This window comes from Sitophilus oryzae, unplaced genomic scaffold (genome assembly GCF_002938485.1).
Source record: "Sitophilus oryzae breed Bouriz unplaced genomic scaffold, Soryzae_2.0 scaffold_1396_pilon_pilon, whole genome shotgun sequence".
In the NCBI taxonomy this organism is placed as follows: Eukaryota; Metazoa; Arthropoda; class Insecta; order Coleoptera; family Curculionidae; genus Sitophilus; species Sitophilus oryzae.
Genome location: NW_022146055.1, coordinates 1,364,904 through 1,390,111, shown reverse-complemented (window position 1 = coordinate 1,390,111; position 25,208 = coordinate 1,364,904). Strand labels below are relative to the sequence as shown.

Below are 25,208 nucleotides of genomic sequence, written 5' to 3'. Positions count from 1 at the left end.
TAATGTTCGGAGCGTGGAAAAGGGTTAACAGTCACAGAAAAGCTCATGAAAGGAAACGCCTTGCGTAACCATCTTCTAATGCGTATCAAATGCTCGTCAGCGAGTAATGGCAGTAGTAGTAGGTCTTTCTGTAAATTGACGTTTTTGCTACGTGTATTGTCCTACTTCGAAAGTAATAGATGTAGAATTGGTGGGCGGTTATTTTCTTTTTTCATAATACATTTTATTGAATGATGGATGGATCATTTCCATCTTGAATAATAACTATAATAGGAATATTTTTATAACCTTAATAAACAAATTATAAAAGGGCATAAAGTGATAATACATTTCTATTTAGGTAATTTTTGCAAAGGTTTTTAGGTTATGATAATGCTTCCTAAACGGTATTATACAATTATTTTAATTCAAATGTAAATATAATAGTAATAAGACTACAATAAGCATTAAACCTTCTTGTTTGGTATAATTTCAAGTTATTTTTTTTTCTCTTTTAAAATGACTTTAAATGGAACGTATAAAGTGCATTATTTGTGGAATTTCCAACAAAATTCAAAATATTATCTTTCACCAGTTAGTATATTCCGGTATATTGTGTCTGGACAGTTTGGATCATATCTAAGGGATACATTTCATATTACTGTTTTGTTTATTCTTTCTATAGATATTATATTTTATGATTTTATGTTATTTAACTTCTGTTTATGTAAGTTCGAGCTGGCTATCGGCCTGATCTACTGGTTTTCTGATCCATTAGGTTACAATCTCCAGTCCTATACGTTTCAAAAAGTCTTGCTACTGAACCCTCCCTTTAGCTTTCTGTCAATGGTTTATCACATTGCCTACTAAAAGAAGCGCACATTTGCCAGGCTGTCGAACCGACGTAAATTAATTGTGTTCTGTTTTCTTATTCAGCCCTGTTAGTAGACCCACTACAGCTTTGATTGTCTTTCTGCCTCTGCTTATGGGGTCTGCCGTAAATTTTGGCAAATGTTCTATGAACTTTTTCGTCTGTTGCCCCGGCGAATTTCTCCACCATTGGCAATTTTTCCCGAGTCCCGATGTTGTCATTCTCTTGACTGTTTTTGCAACGCCACATAAGGGTTCTGGATCTATGAATGGCATTGATGAGCATTGCTAAGCCATTTCATCTGCCTTTTCGTTACCTTTGTGACCTTCCTGTCCTGGTACCCAGGTTAACATAGCATTGCTATGCTCATATCTCATCATAACTTTTGTTATTAATAGAAATATTTATTCAAAACTCTTTCGGATTTTATGAAGATACAGAGTCCTTTGACCATGCGCGAAAACCGGGATTAAACCAACAACGATTTGTTTACATTTAGATTGTATATTTTGGGTCAGGATAAATTGATGGATATGGTTAGTATATATTTTTATACATGTCAATGTTCTTTCTAATCAGATAAAAATTGTATAAGAGCAACAGAAACAAAAGTTCCATAGTCAATCAAGGGAATCATTGTTGATTTAGATCTGTACAGTACAGAAAAATAGAGAAAAATATATGACATTACGAGTTTTATTTCTCTTTCGGAATCTTAGTTAATCTTTCTAAAATTACTTTCCATTGTTTGGCCATAGAGCGGTCGAGTCTGGGCTGAGTTTTGCTTCAGGTAAAAAAGATTAAAATCTGTACCTGAACCGTACACTTAATCGATGTACTGTGTGATTAGGTGCCTGTCGTAGGAATGTCTACTGTAAAAACACATCGATCTTTCTTCTGATACAACGCGTCGTTAGGTTACATTGATATTTTTCAATTCAACTGAAAACAAATCATATACACATATAACCCTATTATAGTTTACAGATCAATGTAAGCCCTTTTTAAAAATTCGAATTACTGAAAAGATTAATGACAAACGACGAGATTTTGGGAATGATCAATAAAGACCGCGAACTGCTGGACACAATCAAATTTGCGTCACGTGATACGTATAATGAGAGGTACCAATTCTTTCAGCTGATTGATTGAGGGAAAGAGAGGAGTCGGGAGGAAGAGGATGTCATAGTTGGGACTGAGGACAACGGAAAATCTACTCCATGCGATCTACTCCATGACCTACTCCATGCTATAAATAAAGAAGAGTGGACTAATGTGATCGCGAATATCCATTTGTAGATTTGCAGAAGAAGAAACGATTAATACATACACGAGCTTCTTAATAAATACGAATCAAAAAGATTTTGTTTAGAAGAAAGATTATATTTATAAAGTATTTCCAGAAAATTAGTTTTTTCCTAGAAATTTTAAAGTTCACCATTTAAAAATAATTTTACTTGATATAGAAATAAATTACAACTTTCATAATGTCAACTGGCAGTAAGCGCCATTAAAAAACAAAGAAGAGTACGGGCCAAGAAAATGATGTCTAAGGCTTAACCTCGCCAAAATTATCATCGATTTTCATTTCTCAGCCGTCTTTGACGCCGTTTCTTTTTCATCGTACTATTTCGGTGAAAATTAAAGGTTATTTAAAATGTATGAAAATTAAAATCTGTCGCATATACTGCTGAGATTAAAAGTATTTTTAGGAATTCCTAAGGGTTGTTATTATCAATGGGTATCGAATACGGGTTTCTGGTAACACGCAAGGGGACCGAATGTCTTCGAACGAGTCGCCCCTGCAAAGGTAGAGGCTGGCACTCGTGGAAGCCCCCGCCGGCCCTACTCAGAGTAATAAATGTCATTTTTTCTATTTGTCTCCACTAACATACCCACTTCATAATATAAAAATTATTTCATAGGTATTTTTTAAAGATTTATTTTAGATTAAAGTTCTAAAGCTAATAGTTTTTCCTATAATTTGTTTTATGGAAAAAATTACCTGCTTTTATCTAGGTATAAATTACATGATTAAATTTATTATATTGCTAGATTAATTCTTGATTTTATAATTTCTTAGTGTGTATATTTATATTCCATTTCTAGTGCATACTAAGTTCTAACTTTTGACTGCTTGAGACTAATTAGTCCACTTTAAAAAATATATTTTAAAATAAACTCATTTGAATTTGATATCTAAATTGTACCTTTTGCCGCTTGAGATTAGTGATTTTTTTCAGTAAAATGGCATGAGATTCTTAAAGGTTTTCTTATTGGTGTTATTTGGCTTAAAGAAAAATTTTAGGGTTTCAATCAGATAATGACGTGTTGGTCTCATTCAGCTTTGATCCCATTTTAAAAATTAATCAGATTTTGACCGCATGAGATGAATAACAGGCCTTTTTTTTTCTTCAGTTTTTTTTTATTTTAAATTATAACAGGTATTGAACATGTATAAATTTGAATTTTTGGCTGAATGAGACATAAAGTTCCCAAATGAAACCATATCGATCTCATTCGGTTTTTCTCAAGTTGTTCAGTATCATTCTACATTAATTATATGCATTATAGTCTCGTAGATTCCATAACGTCAAATAAGTACACCACATCATTTCTGTTTTTCTTGGTTGGTTTAGTCTCAGCCGGCATAAAATGTGTACTTTGATGGCATGAGCTTAATGTCCCAACATGTATCTTTAAATAATTTCATTTTGACTCTGAAATTTACACACCAGACGGTGGTTTGAGGTTGGTTTAATCTTATTCGGTATTGAGGTATAAAATTGAACTATTACCACATGAGAAATACACATTCGTTTTTTTTTCTCTTACATTCTATAACATGAGCTCATGAATTCATTTGGGTCTTAATACGTATCAAGGTGGTTTGGTCTCATTCTTAATTGATACCGGATGTTGACTTTTAAATTGAAACTTTTGGCTGCCTGAGATCGATGTTTCGACATTTTTTTTGTAACGTGAGACTTTTGGCAGCATGAGGTAAATGTTTTAACTTATTTTTTGTAGATTTTATATCGATTAACTTATTGGTACTTAAACTTGTTTTTTTACCGCACGAGACTAATGTCTCAACGTTTCTATGAGACTAATATGTCTCCGTTATTTATAAACAAGAAACTCCCAAATGAGGTTACGTTTATTTTTCTCGGTTTAGTTTGGTGTCATTCCTGTTCGGCTTTGGACATTGTTGTTTAAATTTGAACTGTTGGCCTCATGAGACGATGAAACTAATATCTCTACCTTTTTGTACATTATATTACATATAATAAAGTACTCTTTTTTCTCGGTTTAGTTTGGTTTTATTCATGTTTGGTATTAGGTGTAAACGTTTAAATTTTAACTTCTGGCCGCATGAGACTATGGGACGAATGTCTCCACATTTTCTCCGTTATTTATAAACAAGAAACTCCCAAATGAGATTTAGTCGGGTTTTCTCGGTTTATATAGTTTGGGTACATTCGTATTTGGCATTAGGCATTGATGTTTAAATTTTAAATTTTGACCGCATGAGATTATGAGGCCAATGTCTCAATATTTTTGGTACATTTACAACAAAAAAACTGAAATCAGAATTATGTCATTCTTTTTCGGTTTCATTTGGTTGTAGGCATTGATGTTAAAATTTGAACTATTGGCCGCTTGGGATCAATCAATATCTCTACAGTTTTGTATATTTTTTACATGGCACTTCTAGGTGAGGATACGCCATCTCATTCAGCTTTTTCATATCGCTGTGCAGGCAGAACAGAGATGACCGAACTGTAAGAAGTATAATTTTTTAGGATATTCAAAAAACGAATATGGGTTTTCTCAATTCACTGTTCTATCGGAGCAGCGATGTGTCTCATTTAACTTTTTTAAAAGAATTTTATCCCACATCTGGTTTTTTATCAGCTAGGTGTTAGAGAAGTGCCCTCTGCGTCTCTATCGCCACTCTGAGCTCAAAACTCATCGGTCCCATGGAGAGAGAGAGGATCCTTCCTTTTTTTTTTCGTTTGCGTTAGTGTGCGCCGCGCGTAAATACGCCTGGAACTAGAATACTGGCTGGCAGCACGGCGTGGGTCTCTAACCTTCCTAAGGCCCCTTCCGCTCGCTCCGCCCCAGTCAGTGTATTTTCGAAATTGTTAGGCGACGGGTCGCGCTAGCTAGCAGTTGTTTCGCTCCGTCCGTAGTTTGTAGCTCGTTGGTGCGCTCACGTTTCCCGTGCGATGCGCGTCTGTTTTCCGTCGCGTTCTCCTGTTTTTCCGCCGTCCGTTTGTTTTCCGGGAGCGATTTTCAGTTTTTTTCGGCATCTATGTATCGCAAAGAACGTCCAGTGATGGTACTGCCTAACTCGATGGTGGATTATGTGCCTGCATTTGAAAAATAGGTGTGGTGCTTTTCAAATCTAATCATTTGTGTGTTGTGTCATTATCAGTCTAGTTCGCGTAGGAATAAGGATTATTTTTGTCTAGTCTTCTAAAAGAGTACCTGAGTTCAAATAAGTACCGGTTTGTATAAATATATTTATTTAATTTTTAGAGTTATTAGTTAGTTCATTAGGTTTTCGTATCGATATAAAAATTGAAAACTTAAAATACGATAAAAGAAATATTCTTTCTTTTCTTGATAATCTTGTTTCCGCCATTTGCAAGAAGTTCTATTCACCACGTGCAAATGGAGTTGACTAGAGATCGCTATTTTTAATAAATGATGTTGGTATCGATCAGATAGAAATTATCATTGATTGTAGGTAACTTCAAAGGCCACGGTGACGTCTTTTTTTTTCGATCTATAACAGTATGAAAGTACAACTACATTTTTGAGTGTAATATTAATATACATCTGCTTACAATAATTTCTTTACGTATTGTCTTGTAGGTTTCAAAACCTGATTTAGAATACACACTTATAGAATCATGTATAAATAAGTCATCGACATAGCTCGTTCGTTTGTTTTCCGGGAGCGATTTTCATTTTTTTCTACATATCTATGAATCGCGTTAGTCGCGAGGAACATCCAGTGATGGTATTGCATAGCTCGATGGTGAATTATTTATGTTATTTTGTGTGCATTTTAAAAATAGGTGTGGTGCTTCTGAAATTTCACAATTGTGTCATTATCAGTCTAGTTCGCGTAGGAATAAGGGTTATTTTTGTCTAGTCTTCTAAAAGAGAGAATATATTTATTTAATTTTTAGAGTTATTACTTAGTTCATTAGGTTTTCGTATCGATATAAAAATAGAAAACTTAAAATGCGATAAAACAAATATTCTTTCTATTCTTGATAATCTTGTTTCCGCCATTTGCAAGAAGTTCTAGTCACCACGTGCAAATGGAGTTGACTAGAGACCACTAATTTTAATAAATGATGTTGGTATCGATCAGATAGAAATTATCATTGATTGTAACTTCAAAAGGCCACGGTGACGTCTTTTTTTTCGATCTACAGTACGAAAGTACAACTAGATTTTTGAGTGTATATAAATATACATCTGATATATTCGAAATACCATATAATCTAGAAAACTGTGTCACTGTGGCCTTTGAAATGACAATCGAGGATAATTTCTCTTATGTTATTTTCTTTAAAACCGTATTTTTACGAAGCAATTTGAACATGCCAAAATTGTCATATTAAGTATGTGTATATAAATAAAATAATGCTATTAATTTTTTTTTAAATCTTTCTCCATTCTTTTCTTTTTCTAATTTCGATAAATTTATTGTGAAGATTGAAGAATATATCAAATATAAAAATGCGTTCGGAATTAATCACATTGTAGAAGGATATGCGTTTGGAACTTGGGGTTTAATGTATTATTGACACGTATGTAAATGTAAGCGTGGGAACAAGAAAATTACCCCCATGCAAAGGTCACGTTAATGTGTAAATTTAAATAAAATTTTATCGTAGCTTTTATAAGAGAATACCTATGTCCTAGGGAAATTTTTCAAAGTTTCATTGCTTTTTAATTGTGAGACATTTTTAAAACTTGCTCTATCCTGATTCGTAATCAGTGATGCCAACTCGTGGGAAATTTCGAGATCCAGAAAGAAAAGGGAAATTTTAACCCAAAACACGATATTCGTAGGAAATTCTAAATTTCAAAAAAGTGAGTAAATTTAAACTAGCATTACCGCATAAATTATTCTTGTACCCCCTTCCTTCGAATACATAATAAATTTTAAATAAGTGCAAATACCATACGATCGAAAAAGAAACGGCGTCAGCGATGGCTTGGAAAGGAACGTAATGCATTTTTATTACGTTCGTTATGTGGGAAACATTTCGCATTTTTCTCTGTCTGAGTTACAAGATCGCCATAGCGATTCACACCGATCCGTTTTGACTGACAGGTAAAACTTTAAGTGTAGACTTAACTTTACTTTCCTTTTTGTTTATCCAGTGTAATAAGTGTGGAAAATTATCTTTGCTATTCCAAATTTCTATAAAAAAGTAACAAAGTAAAACTTAACGAAAAGAAAGTTAATTATTCATATACAGGGTGGTCCGAACTGTATTTCGGAAACTTCGGCAGCATATTTTACTGATAAAAATAAATAAAAAAGCTTATTTAAATGTATGTCCTAAAATGCTTAGTTTCAGAGATACAGGGTGTCGAAGTTTCATTATTATTTCAATTTTTTCCAAATAAGTTCTGAAGTAACGTCAATATTTGGATGAAAATTGGTGTCTGGGAGTTTTTTGACATGAGAAATTTGGTTTTGATATCAATATGACTCCTATTTGTAGGGGGCACCACCTACATGAGTTTTAACTGTTTTGAAGAGTAATATCTTTTTGTCCATACCTGTATAAAACTACTGAATGAAAAAATATTACATATACATTTCCGTGATTTTCTACGTAAAAAATGTCTCTTGGTAAAAATCGCTACGAGCAACCGTTCACAAGATATTTAGAATGGAAATAGTCAATACATGTCATTATTGACTAAAAATAAACATGTCGAGCAGATAGTTATTTGACTGAAATGAGAAATTTGGGAACTTCTTATTTTTTTAAACTAATAATACATTTTTCTTCGGAAAAATGATGATAAAACAGTTTCTGTTGAACTTTTGGCACAAAAACATTTCAAATTTATGATTTCAGTCATATTTCATATTTTTAACTCACTAGCTTTATACAGGTACGGACGAAAAGTTATTACCCTTCAAACCAGTTAAAAAATATGTAGGTGGCGCCCTCTACGAGTAGGAGTCATATTGACAAAAAAATCAAATTTCTCATGTCAAGAAACTCCCAGACACCAATTTTCATCCAGATATTGACGTTACTTCAGAAATTATTTGGGAAAAATCGATATAAAATTGAAACTTCTACACCGTGTCACCCAAACCAAACCGAAACTAATCATTTTAGGACATACATTTATACGAACTTTTTTACTTATTTTTACTTGCAGAATATGCTGCTCAAGTTTCCGGAATACAGTTTGGACCACCCTGTATTTATAAATACAATAATTAAAATAGTCATTTAAAAGGATTCCATGTAACAGAATCTAAGTTTTTTATATTCGTAATGGGCTATGACGTCTTTTCTAATCAGTAATCTATTAATTTTTCTAATTTAAATGAGTTTTTGCTTTTAAATTATCGAATTGTTATCTAATCAGGCTCAAAAATTCACTATTCCTCAAATTGATTATTTTTTCAATGAACGTGTTGCAAGTTCATTGTATCTTGCTACTTATCATGCCACTCATTATACAATTGTTGGTAAATATCGTTAATTTCTTGAATTAACTGTTATTTAAATTGGAACGATGATCATATACATTATGTTGTATGCAAAAAGCATTATTTAAACGCGTCCACCTAAAATAGAAATGATGAAAGTGAAATTAGCAGAATAATTATCTTCAAAACAATGAGCTATAAAATTAATGAAGATTGCGTTAATACTGTATTTAGTGTTTAATTTCTTTTTGATTATTTGTTAGCCAAGAAAGTCCTTGTATAACTTTTTGATACATTTTTCAAGATTTTAATACATGTTATAAGAAATGTTAAATTTGACACAACGTAGACGGTGATACTATTCAATTTCTGGTTTTTATGTATGTATGTTATAAATAATACCAAAAGTATCCCCAGAAATGTTGTATTGTTGTAATATAAATGGAAAATCCAATTTAATCTACTATCTCTAAGTTTTTTAGATCGGTTGTTAAGCGTCTAACTTAATATAGTGATGTTGCAATTGAATAATAATACGAGTGACATTTATGACGTAATACAATTTTTATATTCTTATCTTAATACAGTTTTATAATATACTAGTTGAAGCCTGGTGCATCCGCCACGGCGCGACATAAAGAAAAAAAAACTTTTTATTTTTTTTAATTAAATGAAAAACAAAAAATCCGGCGACGACAGTTTTTAGAAGAGCCAATTAGCTATCTTTTAGTAAAAAAAGCAACTTTCTAGAGCAAGTCGTTACTTCAGAAGAGACGACAGAGAAAAACATTAGCATTTTATATATGTAGATTATGCATTGAAGTAACAGGTGTGATCTAATTATTCAGTACAACACACACAAATTATGATAAAATTTGTCTTTAGTAATATACCTCTATACTTCGTACATGTTTGTTGTATGTATATGATTACAATTTCGAAAGTGATAAAAAAGTTGGCTTATCGAGCTTTGTTGAAATATCGACAAAGTTTACAGAATAATAAGATATCGATGAGAGCACAACCATTTTATCAACAAACAAACAATATAACAGTAAAAAACTACGATAAGATTAAATAAGTTGTTCTGCTTGCAGTTCTCAATGTATAAACTTTGATGTAGGCAGGATGGATTACTATTTATCGAACCGAATCAATATCTAATCGATCAAAATAAAATTATATATCTTTTTTATTGAAATTCAATTAAAATGCTGTTTCACGTGGAGCGGACCGTCCGCGTGACTACTTGCACCTGTGCTGTCAACCTGCGCATGTGAAACATCGTTTTTAATCATATAGCGGATGGTCCGTCAGAGCAAAATATTGTTACGTTTTTCGTCGGTTCCCTGTATGGATAGAAAGTCTAATTTATTTAAACATGAACAATTTATTTTACATTAAGTAACAAAACAATAACGATAAATCTACGTAAAGAATTATTTACAACTTATTTACTATTTATCTAACTATTTATCTAAAAGGAATTTATTTTGAATTTAGCGCGGCAATTGTACGCGTCGACCGATCTGTTTGTTTCTGTCCTCCTTGTACCAGACCAATATCATCTAGACAAGGTAATATCTAGGTGGTATTGACCAGACGCAGGTTATGTATGTGTATGTATAGCCATAGACAGAGAGCCTAGAACAATCCAGTCCATAGATCATTAAGGTGCGTATTCATTATCCGAACGAACGAATGAAAGTGCGGTATATTTAGACGGGGACCGAACGCATGCGGCCGTTCGTTCGCTCGACCATCCGTTTCGAGTCGGTACATCAAAGGCGTTCGCCAACAAATGCCTCCGGTCTTCTCGTGCGGTTCTATCGTACGGTCCCCGTCCATACCACTAGCGAACATTCGTTCGGATAATGAATACGCACCTTTAGGTGCATAGAGAAGATTTATAATGTTGTGTTGCCATTCCAGTGGAACTCGATTGTTCTCGAACGTTCGATCGGCTGACTCACTGCGGTGTCTCTTGCCTTATTATATACATTACATAGGGTGCGATATTAAGGTCATATGGAGGCGGGACATAATATGTCAGACTCAGCCTAACCCGTTCTACTATTATTAGAACGGGTTAGGCTGAGTTCACACAGGTCCGCAATAATATTCATATAAGCTCATGTTAAGGAGGGCGCGCACTGCATCGGATCGGACCGACCAGCAAAAGCGACTGCGACCATCGTACATATAGACGGCGCCGGCGTCCAATTTCGGCCTGTAGATGTCAGATTCCTACCTCTACCTATCTACGATAGTCGAGTCACCGCCTTCGCCGTTTCTCGCCGGAATGGTACCGATTCAGTGCGCGTACACCTTTACTTGTTCAATCAACGGTCTGAACGGACGATCCGCTCCATGTGAAACAGCAGAGTCATATTTTACAATGTGTACATGTTTTGTTTGAAGATATGCTATATAATCTTATATAATAATTATATACCAAAGTGGTACGCTTAAGTATACAGCGTAAAACAAATATTGCTACTGCAATTCATTGTTAAACAGAAATATTAAATGGTAAATATTATGCATCATTGACAACAAACTTCTGAGAATATCCTTACTGAAACAAAACAGTTAGGGAATTTTTACATAAGTAAAAGTTATACATTTATCGCAAAAATTATTGCACCCAGCAACACTCTAATTACGCTCTCCTTTACGCGTTAACATTTTTACGGCAATTTTATTAACATTTTAAATTGTCACAATACAACACGACGCGACGCCTAGTTCGAATTCTTTTTCACTTATTTTTTACTACCCAAAACAGGGCTACATTACACAAACCTCGTACCTGAGTGTTTTATAGTCTCAATTCTCAATAACTGCACTAGCAAAAAACTAAAATACTTAAATATTATGACAAAGCTACGATTTCAATATTATTTTAATGCGATCAACATGAACCTGTAACCGGGACGGGCGCGGCGTGAAATACATAGCGAAAATTTTTGATTTCTGTCGTATACCTACAGCGCCGCGGTCGAAATTTTTTGAAATCAACTGAAATGCACCATGTCTATAAAATTTCTTTGTCAAAGATCTTTTGTAAAAGATATTTGGTGACAAAATTGACAGTGTAATATGCAATATTTTATAAAATATTGTATACTAGTTGAAGCCTGGCGCATCCGCCACGACATCAGGAAAAAAATACTTTTTATTTTTTTTAATTAAATGAAAAACGAAAAATCCGGCCACGACAGTTTTTAGAAGAGCCAATTAGCTATCTTTTAGTAAAAAAAGCAACTTTCTAGAGCAAGTCGTTACTTCAGTAGAGACGACACACAGATAAACATTAGCATTTTATATGGTATGTAGATAGATTACGATTACACTATCAAATTATTCATAAAATATCTTTTAAAGAAAATCTTTGACAAAGAATTTTTATAGGGTAATAGCCGCCTAGTATACCATATTTTATAAAATATTGTATATTAGGCCGGTATAGTGATGTAAAATTTCCAGAAATATATTTTCGGAAATATTTCCTGAAACATTGGAAATATATGGAAATATTGGAAATAAATGAAATATTTTAAAAAATAAGAAAAACTGAAATAGGTATTTATTTATAAAAATCATAACAAAACATCACAAAACACAAAATGCTTATACATAAACACAAATAAAGAGTTATTCTTCAAATTAAAAAATAAATTAAGGTTAAATTTTATACAAAAAAAAATATTTTTGACACACTAGTCGAGCAAGAGGCATATCTTTATCGCTGTCATCAGCATCACACTCAATAACATCTTCTTGCCAGTCTACTTCCTCAAAATCTTCAATAGTATCGGAAATAAAAATTGATCTATTGCTGTTTCCTATTTTCTTCAGCAAGTTTTCATTGTGGGATACATAGAGTAGCTTAGCGGCTCTATCATGAGTAAGCCTGTTTCTATTTTTTGAATGAATATGACTATAAACACTAAAACTGCGTTCCGTGGCAGCCGAAGATGCTGGCATCATCAACATTCGTGAAGCTACTTGTGATAATGAAGATGAAGAACACAGTCCTTTCCACCAGGAGACTGATGGGTTATCAAAACTACTTTTCCATATGAAGTTATTTCCAAATAACTTGACACTTCTACAACGGTAATCTGCTATTTCATCTATTATTTCTTGCTCCTTTATATTGAGTTTATTTTTTGATATATTAAGTATGCATTCTATGGCAGAAAGAATTTGGGTTTCATCAAGTTCAGAACCTTGTGATTTTGGATTTAGTAATTCTGCAGCATAATGAATGGGTTTAACAAACTCTAACAATTCGGATTTTTCTTTGTCGCCAAGTTAGGAAAATGCAAAATTATTCTGAATTACCCTTCTAATATCACAAAATGAATAATGCTATAATCTCCTTCTACAATTTTTAACCATTTGCCAAGAGGTTCAAAAATGTTAATTACGATGGAAATTTGGGCCCAAAATACTTCGTCATCTAATATCCACTGCTTAACATTTTTATCAATCATTTGTGTTGCTTCTTGACTAACTGCAACTCCTTGTAAACTGAGCCTATGGTATTGTATACACTTTTTAAATTGGTCAAAATTAAAGACCAGCGAGTTTTTACTACGCTACGACTTACGAGCTCGGGACTTCCCGTAGAAATGCGAGGTTGCAAATAAGTTGGTGAATTCTCAAACTCGATATTTTCACCATATTATATGTTTGTAAAACTGTTCTATAGTAAGTTTAATGTTTATAGGGTTACAAAATAAGAAAGATATATTAATAAACATCGGGTTTGAATCGTTAATGACAAGATTTAAGTATTTTTAAAAATATTTCCAATATTTCCAATATTTCCAACATTTCCTAGACACGTTTGGAAATTTCCAACATTTCCAATGGAAATATTTCCATTTACAACACTAGGCCGGTATTAAGCTTCATTCAGAGTCTTGCAATTAATGTAATAAATGAGTTGTTTCGGTTGCACTTTATACTTTTTAGTTTACGATCATTCACAATTACGATCAAAAAACATAATTAAAATTAATAAATGAAATGAAATGAAAATGCCACAACTCAAAGCGAGACGCGACGCCCAGTTCGGATTCTTTTTCACCTAATTTTTACTACCCGAAACAGCATTACATCACACAAACTGAGAAGTTAGTTTAGTTTCAATAAAGACACTAGCTAAAACCAAAATACTTAAATATTATGACATGACATATTTCAAAATTATTTAAAAGCGATCAATATGATTTCTGCCGTACCGAGAGCTGCTGTCGACATTTTTAAAAATCGGTGTAGTGCACTAAACCTTTAAGTACTGTATTCTTTCTGTGTTTTTAATTAGTAATTCAAACAGCGGAGAAATTAACATTTCTCTTTAAACCACTTTGTCGTAAGCATTTTCGCCGATGAATCGATAGAATCAAGTTTGGGTCGGCCACCCTAAACGAAAATATCCTCCCCTCATTGTAAGGGCTCCTTGCCACCCCATGTCGTCGAATGGAATATCGCCATTAGGTTTTTACACGGTTTCATTGGCTGCACATTCGGTTTTGGGGTGTGCTCTGTGCTCGTTAATTGAAGAATACTTACAGGCTTCCGTTCGATATGTCTTATTAATGTTAAATGTTTTTGTTTCTGATACATTATACCGAGCATTATACATATATTTTTTTAACTTGTTCTGTTGTCTTATTTTCTGATTGAATAATTTTTTTTTTTCATTATTAATTTCCATTGTCTTCTTTTTTGATTTACTGGAGAATCTATTAAATTAAAACTGTTCGGGCAGTATTCATCGTTGTTAATATCCATAGACATGTATAAATGATAAACATTGATTTGTTTTGACCCATCATAAACAAGCAAAGTGTAAACAATCCGTTTGGTTGTTTAAAATTTGATATGACCACAAACAATCCCTCGTATCATTGTATTCCTCGTATACGTAATATGAATTTTTGGCATTATTCCTGGTATTCCTGCATTTAGCGTGGGTATTATATTGGGTACTAGTTTGCCATTACTGGCCATTACTGGGCATTAATATGACAAACTTGGTATTTAATAATTTTTATAGAGAGAGTAGAATTCTTTTTTCAACAACGTTTGTATTTTCAGATCTTTCTCGAGATCTAAGTAAAAGCATATTATAGTGTTAAATAAATAAATATATTTATTAAGGGTAGAAATTACGCAAATAAAAGTCGAATGACATAAATATAATATACAGAACAAATAACAGATCAGTATAGCGAATGTTTTTCGAAAGTGGCTCACCCCTGGAATTTGGTATGTTAGTATCTCGGTTAGTATATTGGACATAAATTGGGATTGATTGACATATTCAATTGTTTCACTTCCTGTTTCACTACAGATGACAACAACTTGATTTTTAAATGCCACTCTCGGTATTTTTTTTACTTTATATGATAGCCAATGACACTCTGAATAATCGTGTTTTAAATTTCAGTCTAGACTGCCATGGCTGTGTTAAAAACACTAATTTTTAATCATGGAGCTTCAGAAAAATAGATTTGATCGTCTAATGTTTTAGTGCCTTGTCCTGGGCGGTTAAAAAATGCCCAAATCGTATTTTTAATCTCAATTTTTCCAAATGGAACGATCGTGGCTCATTAGCATTTTTGAAAAAAACATTTTTTACGAATAATTTGGTACCACACACTTGCTATTTCGAGTCAAATTGTCGGTATGAACCGCATGTTATAATTTCAAATAGACCATATCCGAAAATGTCAAAAGTTGACATATGATACGTCATTCTATTCAGAGTGTCATTTCCTATCGAATAAAGTGCCATTTAAAAATCAAAAGTCGTCGTCATTTCCGGTGAAACAGGAAGTGAACGAAAACAATTGAATACGTCAATCAATACCCAAAGTGTAGCCTTTCATTGAACAGACTATACCGGGTGCGTCTAAAAAGTGGCTCACCCCTATAACTTTTTAATTTTTTTAGGTAAAAAAACGAGATTTGGTATGTTAGTATATGACATAAATCAGGATTGATTGATGTATTCAATTTTTTTTTCAATTAAAGGTTAGAATGATATATATTTTTCAATTGAAATGACTAGAACTTTTGATTTTTAAATGGCACCCTCAGTATATTTTTACTTAATTCGATAGACAACGACACACTGAATAGAATGGCATATCATATGTCAACTTTTGAAATTTTTGCTTAAAAAAATCGTAGTTTAAATCGCAATGTAGAGTGCCATGGCTGTGTTAAAAACACTAATTTTTAATCAAGGAGCCTTGGAAAAATAGGTTTAATCGTATGTTAAAAGTTGACATATGATATGTCATTCTATTCAGAGTGTCGTTTTCTATCGAATTAAGTAAAAATATACCGAGGGTGCCATTTAAAAATCAAAAGTTGTAGTCATTTCCGGTAAAACAGGAAGTGACCGAAAATAATTGAATGCGCCAATCAATCCTAATTTATGTTATATACTAACATGCCAAATTTCGTTTTTTTATCCGAAAAAATAAAAAAGGTATAGGGGTGAGCCACTTTTGAGACGTACCCGGTATTGTCTACATCGCTTCAAGTCTAAAAATTATTTTTTTTACACAACTACGCTTCTTTTATAATGTTAATTTAAACATTCCTGTAATAACTATAAATACATAAATTTTGTTCACTCTGGGTATTTTCTTTCACATGTCTCACCTAAAGGAAGTTGAATGTAATTATTATGCAGCGTCAGCCAGGTCCGATGTTGTGCATGAGCGGCTTTTAAATTCAATTCAAATTTTCGTTTTATATTGATTGTGCGATTACTGGTATTATGTTATCGTACAATACTTCCTGTAAATTGATTTGTAAGTCAACGTTTAATATAAATTGTTCTTTGTTTTTTCGTTATATTAGATGTAACTCTTACCTATAGTAGCTGTAGTTAAATCAAAATCTCTAACGTTTGTCTACTCATAGACAACGATGAATTGTGAAATAGAAGTAAAGTACAATATGAAATGAAGATCGGTTTATATATGTCATTTTATATGTAAAATTTTATGGGGAATATCATCGATCGTCATTTCCAAGCCAACTGGACACCGTTTTTTTTTCGATCATACGATATTTTAAGTTAACGTCTCCCGAGCCGTTTTACGGTTAGATTTCCCGGAAATTTATTCAAATTCTATACCAGGTGCGTCTCAAAAGTGACTCACTCATAACTTTTTTATTTTTTCAGATAAAAAACGCGATTGGGTATGTTAGTATATGACCTAAATTAGGATTGATTATAGCATATTCAATTCTTCTCGGTCACTTCCTGTTTCACCTGAAATGACTACAATTTTTGATTTTTAAATGGCACACTAGGTATTTTTTATTTTATTCGATTTTTTATTTTGAATTTATAAGATTCTTTTTCGAAATACACTTTCCCAATAAATTAACGCACCACAAAAAATAACCAAAAGTTTAAGTTAAGTTTTTGTCAAAACCACTTATCCGATTTGGATGATTTTTTTTGAATGATAGGTTATTCTTTCCACAATGTTGCTATTACTAACTGTATTTTGATAGGAACCCTTTATATACTAATACCGGGTGTAGCAATTATAACGTGTTTTTTTAATATAATTTGTGACACCCTGTAGAGTTGATCAGTTACAGTATCAAGTTAAAATTGAAATGACATTTTAGCCTTATTTTTTTTACATTTTGTTTTTTTATTTACTCCATTATCTTCCTTATTACACGAGAAACAACATTTTATAGGGTGACATGATTTAATATTGGTTTTAATTAACATTTTTCCATTTTACTCACTAAAGTAAGTAGCAGGCTATGGAAAAACACGGATTACCAGTAAATGTCATAGGGGTGAGCCACTTTTGAGACGCACCCGGTATATACAACCAGAATAAAAGTATGTAAAATCTTCTCTTTTAAATAATAGATGATCACTTACAATTACTTCGATAATTGATATTTTATATTTTCGAGGATATCATTAAAATACTTTTCATGAATGGGTTGTGTGAAATACCGGTATTAAGGCAGGCATTGCTTACAGTTGCTATAAATCATATTTAATTATAAGTAGTGTCATATTGTTACCAGGTATAACTATCATAAGTTGTTTATTTATAACTAAAACTATTTGAAATAGTTGAGATAAAGCAAATTGCTACTTACGACATACATATTCGCTTATAGTTAAAAATGATTATTGTCATAAATCGATATATCCATTGGCTTTTAATAAATAATTATTATATTTTATATATCACCATTGACAGTTTTGTCTAAATTAAAAACTTGCTTAGATAACATAGGTAAACCAGACTGGTTTGTTACTCAAATAATTTGTCATTATTTCAGTAAGTAAATAATTTCGTATCGTAAACATTTTAGTAGTAATTTATATACATACCTACTTGATTTATAGTTTATGCACTTTATGTTTTTTGAGACGTACACTTATTGTTTCATATACATCATCCGCGCTTGCTAGGGACTGCAAATAATCGGTAATATAAAAAAAAAACATAGAATTACCTATACATATTTACCGATTTTTTTTCGTATATCAGAACTAGCGGAAACATACAGATCTGCAGATAAAAATAAGTAAAGCAAAGTTCCTATAAATGTATGTCCTTAAATGCTTAGTTTCGGAGATACAGGGTGTAGAAGTTTCATTTTTATTTCGATTTTTTTCAAATAATTTCTGAAGTAACACCAATATTTGGATGAAAATAGGTGTCTGGGAGTTTTTTGACATGAGAAATTTGGATTTTGTTGTCAATATGGCTCCTATTTGTAGGGGGCGCCACCTACATGTGTTTTAATTGGTTTGAAGAGTTATAACTTTTCATCCGTACCTGTATGAAAGTCGTGACTGAAAAAATGTACATTTCATGTCATAGTTTTTTTTGGTAGACTGTTATTATTAATTTTAATTTAACGTGATATTTTTTGCTGTTTTAAAATGTTAAAGAAGCAGAAAATTTATTTAGTTCAATGCTACGGAAAGGGCGATGATAGTTATCGGAAAGTGTGATATTTTAATAACGCCAAAATTAATAATAACCATCCTTCCATCTATCAAAGAATGCCTTTTGATCTTTAGGACTTTAATTCAACTATATTTTTATGTTTTTCTTAATCTTCTCTAAAACGGTATGGAAATTTCGAAAAGTATAAACGGGATTAACCGTGTTAAAACAAGCAAATTTTTGAAGTGAAACTTCTCTACGCGCAAGTCGCGCAATGGGAGTAAAATCTGAAGGCCGCGAATCGGCCTTGATTGACGGCTGCGGTACATGACCTTGTCATAATGCGAAGGTCATGCGAAATAATCGTTGACAGGCATGTTGACAGGAGATATGCCTTATTTTGATTATTTTATAGGGTTATGGCACAGGTTATGGTTGAGAATTGTTTTTTAGTTCGTTTAATTTAATAATTACTAAAATCAGCAGTTCCAAAAATATATTTAAAAATAAAAGGTAAAAATCCAAAATATTTATTAGGTATCTATTAACATGGATTTGAACGATAATATGCATGATACAAGGTATGATATTGCGCAGGTTGGTCACTACGTCACAGGTGATAACAGGCACCATTGGTCGGCTAGGTTTCCCAGTTTATACCCAGTCAGCTATACCCAGTTTCCAAGCTATACCCAGTTTCCAAGCTGTACCCAGTTTCCAAGGATTTCAATAAATATTTAATATCCAGGATTAAAAAAAATTATATCAAGTATCAAAAATTTATCTCTGCCGGTTATCTCTGCCAACATGACGTTAGGCACCGGCCACGGCTCATTCTGTCACCGAACTAGTAAGGGGTTTTCTTTTAATATATCGATAACATATTTTTTCAGAGAAAAATGCAATTACGCGTGGGCTACTCTCTTTTTTCCCCTGTATGGCAAAATAACTAAGCTGTAACATCTCTGGGACTATGCGTATATTGCTTTCTTTGATGGTGCCTCGAATAACGTTAACATTTGCCCAAAAATGCTGTGGCTATCTTAATTTCTATGAAATGTTTAATAAAAATTAAAAAAAACATTATAAAATAATTATAAAACTAGAATAGTATACGGTATTATATATTAACTCTAATTTTTTTGAAGTTTGTAAAAAGCATTCATAAAAAATATATATCCTTCAAATCCATCAATTTAATAGCTGTTAGTAAGAAGTTTCACTTCAAATATGTGCACATAGTGCACACACTGTTTTTTTATCTTTATTTTATAAAGAATGCATTTTCCTTAAAATGTCAATAATAAAAGCGTTTCCTCTTGTAAAGACAATCCGGGGACATACTGTAGAATAAATATTGTAATAATTTTCTGAGCTCGTAGTCTATATTTCTTTTTTTAATTATTACCGAAATTGCCGGCCATTGAAGACGATTTACCGGTAATGCAATTGTTACCGCTTGCATACAAAAGTGTAAAAATTACATTTTTGTTGTTGTAAATAGAGTAGTTTTGCAAGCAAAATAAGAAAAACAACAAATCGTAAGGCGGCTTTCAGATTACATTATCATGTCTTCGTAAACAAACCGTCTCTGCATATTCTCTTTCCGAGGTGCATCCAAGTCTCGTGCTGTTGTTCAATTCAATTGCGACGAGGATTTCAATGACCTCAGGCTCGGTGCACAGCGGACGTTACGTTTATCGATAAAACGTCGGTTTCGTTCAGTGCAGTAATCAATGACTCCCCGCTCTCCATTGTTACAGGGAGTATTATGACGGCGATGTAACAACGTAGGGGCCGTACGTAGGTACGTATAACCTTTGACATAATTTCGGTAGTCTGGCGATAACGCCCGCGTTCGTCAGAATGTGTCGATCTACAGGGATCTACAGGAAGTTTCCTACGATGTTCTCTATGGGCATAGTATAAGGAAACTAGTAGCTTTACTCCTTGTCAAATCCTTTGTTCTTTTTCTGCCTCTTTATATGACCTTGTTCTCGCGTTCCGTGACTACTGAGGTAGCTGTATAGTCGTGGTCTATAACTAGGCAAAGTATAGTCGTGGCACTCGCCATAGTTTCACAGAGATGTATTTAGGAAAATATGAGTTCACAATAAAATAAAATAAAAAAAATTGATCATCGAGTAAAAATTTACTTGAAAACAGAATATTTTCACGTTTCGTGTAACAATTCTTCTGTATCTGAAAATCTTCTGATGAAATGCGGAAAAAATATATAATGACATATTTTTAAATTATTATCTATTTCGAAGATTTTCTACAACTTTTTTTTAATTTAAAAAGGTTTAATTTTAACATTAATGTGTTTGTTTTGTAGTAAGATATTGTCAGTGGCGGATACAGGGGGCCAAGGCTTCCCTAAAATCTATAAATTGGGTTAAATATTAGGCTTTTGGGTTAAAAATGGCGCTCTAAAAATCATATTCTACATTACCTTTTACTTGGGCCCACCCCTCTAAAATACATTCCGGGCCCCCCCTACAATAAATTTCTGTATCCACCCCTGTATATTGTTTAGGTGATTTTCGTTGGATAAATAATGCATTGAACAACACCTTGTACTAAATAATAAAATAACATATTTAAACTTCAATAACTACTAATAAACATTACAGAAATTTCAAAAGAGAAAAGGAGCAAGAACAATGAGAAATAGCATCACTACTTTCTCACGTAATAAAAGAATAATTTTTTAGTTATTGTTCCCAAGTCCCGAAGGTACCGAAAGAACCGGGAATTAATAATTTCGAGTCCCGGTTCTTTGATATCTCAAAAGTCCTAGTTACCATATTATCAAGAAATTATGTTTTTAACTAAAAACTAAAAAAAAATCCAGATGATTCTTTTTCAAAAAAAAATTGCGCGGAAAAATCCTCATATTTCTGGGGTCAAAATATACTACCCCTAAAAATATTTGCACTTATTTAAGACTCACCCTGTATAGGGCGATTCAATATTATGGTACGTTATAGCGTTTCCGGAACCGGAGCTGTTTTTAGGAACCGGTAATTTCGGTACCATGCCTCTAAGGAACCGGGATTTCCATTTCTTTTTCGGTACTAGCAAATTTTTGTTCAGTGATGGTGCAGTTCGTTAAACAGCAAGCAAGGGATGGTTGTCAAAAGTAAAATCGATAAAAAATTGAGGTTTAAAATAATATCAAGTTATTAAGTAGTAATCAGTCATGAGAAAATTAACTTGAACTCAAACATGATCACAAATTAATGATTCTCAAAAAAAACTCAAAGCTCAATTTTATGAATAATTATTACTACAACCAATAGCAGCACACAGTAAGGTACTCATTTTTTGTCAATCCGTCTCTGTGCTGGGACGCAACGCTCGAACCTCGCAGGTCGACGGACGGAACTCAACTGAAACGCACTGCAATCTGCCCATCATAGAATAACTAACTGAAAGAAATGAAAACTTTTATGTTAAAGCCTGGAAACACGCGCTCGACGCGATCCAAGCGGGCTACTGGCAGAACTAAAAGTTCGCGCCATATTTTTAAATGGACCTTTACTGCCAGTTCATAAGTTTTTTACTTATATTTGGTAATTTCAATCTAGATTATGAACTTATTTGTAACAAAACATTTTACAAAATAAAAATAATGTATTTTGATACAAATAAATTAATAATCTAGGTTGAAATTATCCCTGAAATTAGAATAAAACACGAAAAATTTGTAACTTGATTATTTTATTATAACATTGTTAATAAAATTACATATAACACATTCAACACTATACAAGTATATATAAAAGTTATCAGAATTTATACAATCAGTTATAAGTAATTATAAAAAAGGTTATAAATTATAAATAAATAATTCATTATATAAAAGACATATAGTTACCGTGAATATAATTTGGTATAACTTTAATCTCAACTTTAATGACCTATTCAAATAGAAACATCTTACAATTCACATTATATAATACACAAAGCCAAGGGACAAAATTGTTATTAAATCTATTCTCGATGACTCGAAGCATTTTTTTTTCAAATAAAACAGGACATATAGGGCTTATAAATAATACAAGGGTATAGAAAATATATAAATAAGTAAATACAAATATATTTTCAACCTAATGATTAATGATTATACTCGTTTAAATAAATAAATGATCTTTTTAAAATTACTTGTTTGTCTTTGCAAATTTGTATATTTAATATTTATCTAAAAGCGTACACTTACATAAATTACTGCACAACCTTTAAAATTAAGCTTTTAATATGTTATACAAATTCTTGATTCGATATAAATACACTTAAATAAAACTTTAAAATTAATGATCTTCCAAATTTCTGAGACAGCCATTTTGTTGAAAGAATTTGTTTTGATTATGAGAAATTTCATAAAAATTATCACAGGGATTAATTAATCTTATATATTAAACTACTTGGCTTTTAAATTTCACAATCCTATCGTCCAAAATACTCTAAATTCGCAAAAATCCGTAAAATATTCCCATAAAAACAAATCACAATTCACTTCCACTTCACAGAAACTGACAGACATTGCCAAATATGGAATGACGTTTATTTTTCAATTTATTTTACTGATCTAACTGATCCGGGTCACTTAGAAATTAATTTTTATTAAATTATTTAATTATAATTGTTTCTGGCGAAAGCAACTTCATATCAATGTTTATTCATAGGGTAACAAAGCACATCACTGTTAAATTATCAACATTTTATATAAATATTTATATTTTTCAACTACTCCAACTACTTCAATTACTCCACAGAGAATCAAACGAATTGTTAATTAAACTATACTCTGTGGATGACTTGATAAAATCATGATGAAATTAAAGTCCCTAGATGAATATCTAGGGACTTTAGATGAAATTTCTACGCAGCGCCATCTATCCCTCTACTGGCAGAAACTCCGCCGTGTTTCCAAAATTCAAATGGCAGTTTCATCCGCCTGCTGCCCATATTCGACAGATTGTAAAAAGTGGCAGAAAATATTTGGGAGAGTGCAACTACTCTTTTCCTTCTACTATGCTATGGGTATCTCGGAAACTACTAGGGATAGAGCATGGATAGAGAGTCTGTTAAATGGGGAAAGAATTGCAGTTTTGTGGGGTCATAAATATGTTCCTTTCTTTTAAGAAATTGGTCAAGTGCGAGTCGGACTCGCACACGAAGGGTTTCGTACCATTCATTATCTATACAACATTAGGCACTATATTATTATAAACTTTTTTTCCGATTTAGCTGAAATTTTGAATGCGCGTATAAGTAATTTAAAAAAATGAAGAAACGCATTACTAAAAATTGTATTAATCAATAATAAATATGTAAAAAGTAAAAATAAATATGTAAAAATATGTAAAAATTAAAAAAAAAACGATTGAAAAAAAGTCGCCTTGAATAGGATTCGAACCTGCCTTACTACGGCTCCAACGTCATAGCAGCGTAAAGTCCTAACGCTTTAACCACGCGGCCACCGAGGACTTGAAAGATAGAATATGTAAAATTCTCTTACTTAAAAGATAATGTCTAGTGAATGTACTTTTTTATTTATAAACATTTATTTAATTCTGTTTTTAGTATTTGTTCTTATAGCGGCAACATAGATACATTATCTGTGAAAATTTCAACTGTCTAGCTATAACGGTTCATAAGATAGACCTTTGTGACAGACGGACGGACAGCGAAAATAGGGTTCTCGTTTTTACCCTTTTTTTTAACTAAAAATTTTGGCTATTTTAAAAATTGTCCCAATTCCATTGTAATCTATTTTAGACAAAAAGTTTTCAGATAAAAGTTGTAGATAATCACATCCCTAATGAGTTTGTGTTTTCCGATTTTTTCTAAAGCCTGTCATTTTTGACATATGACACAAACATATCTTTTTTTAAATGGAAACCATAGTTGGCCGTGACTTCATAAAAAGCGCCATTTTTTAGGTTTTTCAGCAATATAAGCAAGAAAATATTGATATTACCACCTTTCTGAAATGTTTCTCCATTATTTCACTCTCTTCCGTTTCTTTTATTAGTTTTCATCCCCAATTCGCTTGCTTCTGCTTTTCCTGCAGCTTCTTTAATTAAAATTGGACGTCTTATTAGTCCAATCTATATCTTATATTAATTATTGCTCCTACATCACTACTACGTAAGTATCACAATATCATGCATATTATTTGAGCCAGCCTAACAGGAGTATGTATAGGAGTGGACCGACCAAAAGCGTGTAGCATTTAGCGCTTCTTAATAACTAAAGTATAAATAATGTACTTCGGTATATCAGGTTATTTCGATCAGTTTTCATTAAATGACTTAAAGCCTCTATATATTTCGTTAGTGGTTACCCACATCATCAGGAGGTACCCTACAAGAACTATTATTCTTTTTAACAAAGCAATTTAACAAACAATACAAAAATACAGTTTCTTTAGGAATTTAGTAGGTACGAGTATATCTTTTATTTCATTTCAGCTTATTTCCTTTCCCATAGCCATATCGGTGGTTGTTGATTGATCGATTCTATCCATTCCGGAGTCGCACACGATAAACATCCTTATCGCACACATGCATGACAAATATTCTTAGTTGAACTGCACAGAGGGCGTCACAAAATGCATCGATAAAGCACAGTGCATATTATAAGGAATTGCGAAATA

The 25,208-nt window shown here is 32.4% G+C and overlaps 1 protein-coding gene across 3 annotated transcripts in view; it reads left to right on the top strand.

Annotated features, from left to right (window-relative positions):
* Positions 1-25,208, top strand: part of LOC115875812 (zinc finger protein AEBP2) — a 254,318-nt gene that overhangs the window by 201,960 nt on the left and 27,150 nt on the right. Inside the window, exon 1 of one of the 3 annotated variants that reach the window (XM_030891321.1) lies at positions 5,025-5,243. The exons of 1 other annotated variant lie outside the window; for it this stretch is intronic. In XM_030891321.1, the coding sequence (XP_030747181.1) occupies positions 5,221-5,243 (23 nt within the window). In that variant the 5' untranslated portion in view covers positions 5,025-5,220. Of the gene's footprint in view, positions 1-5,024; positions 5,365-25,208 lie in introns of those variants that run through there. One more of the 3 variants, XM_030891322.1, reaches the window with a different exon arrangement.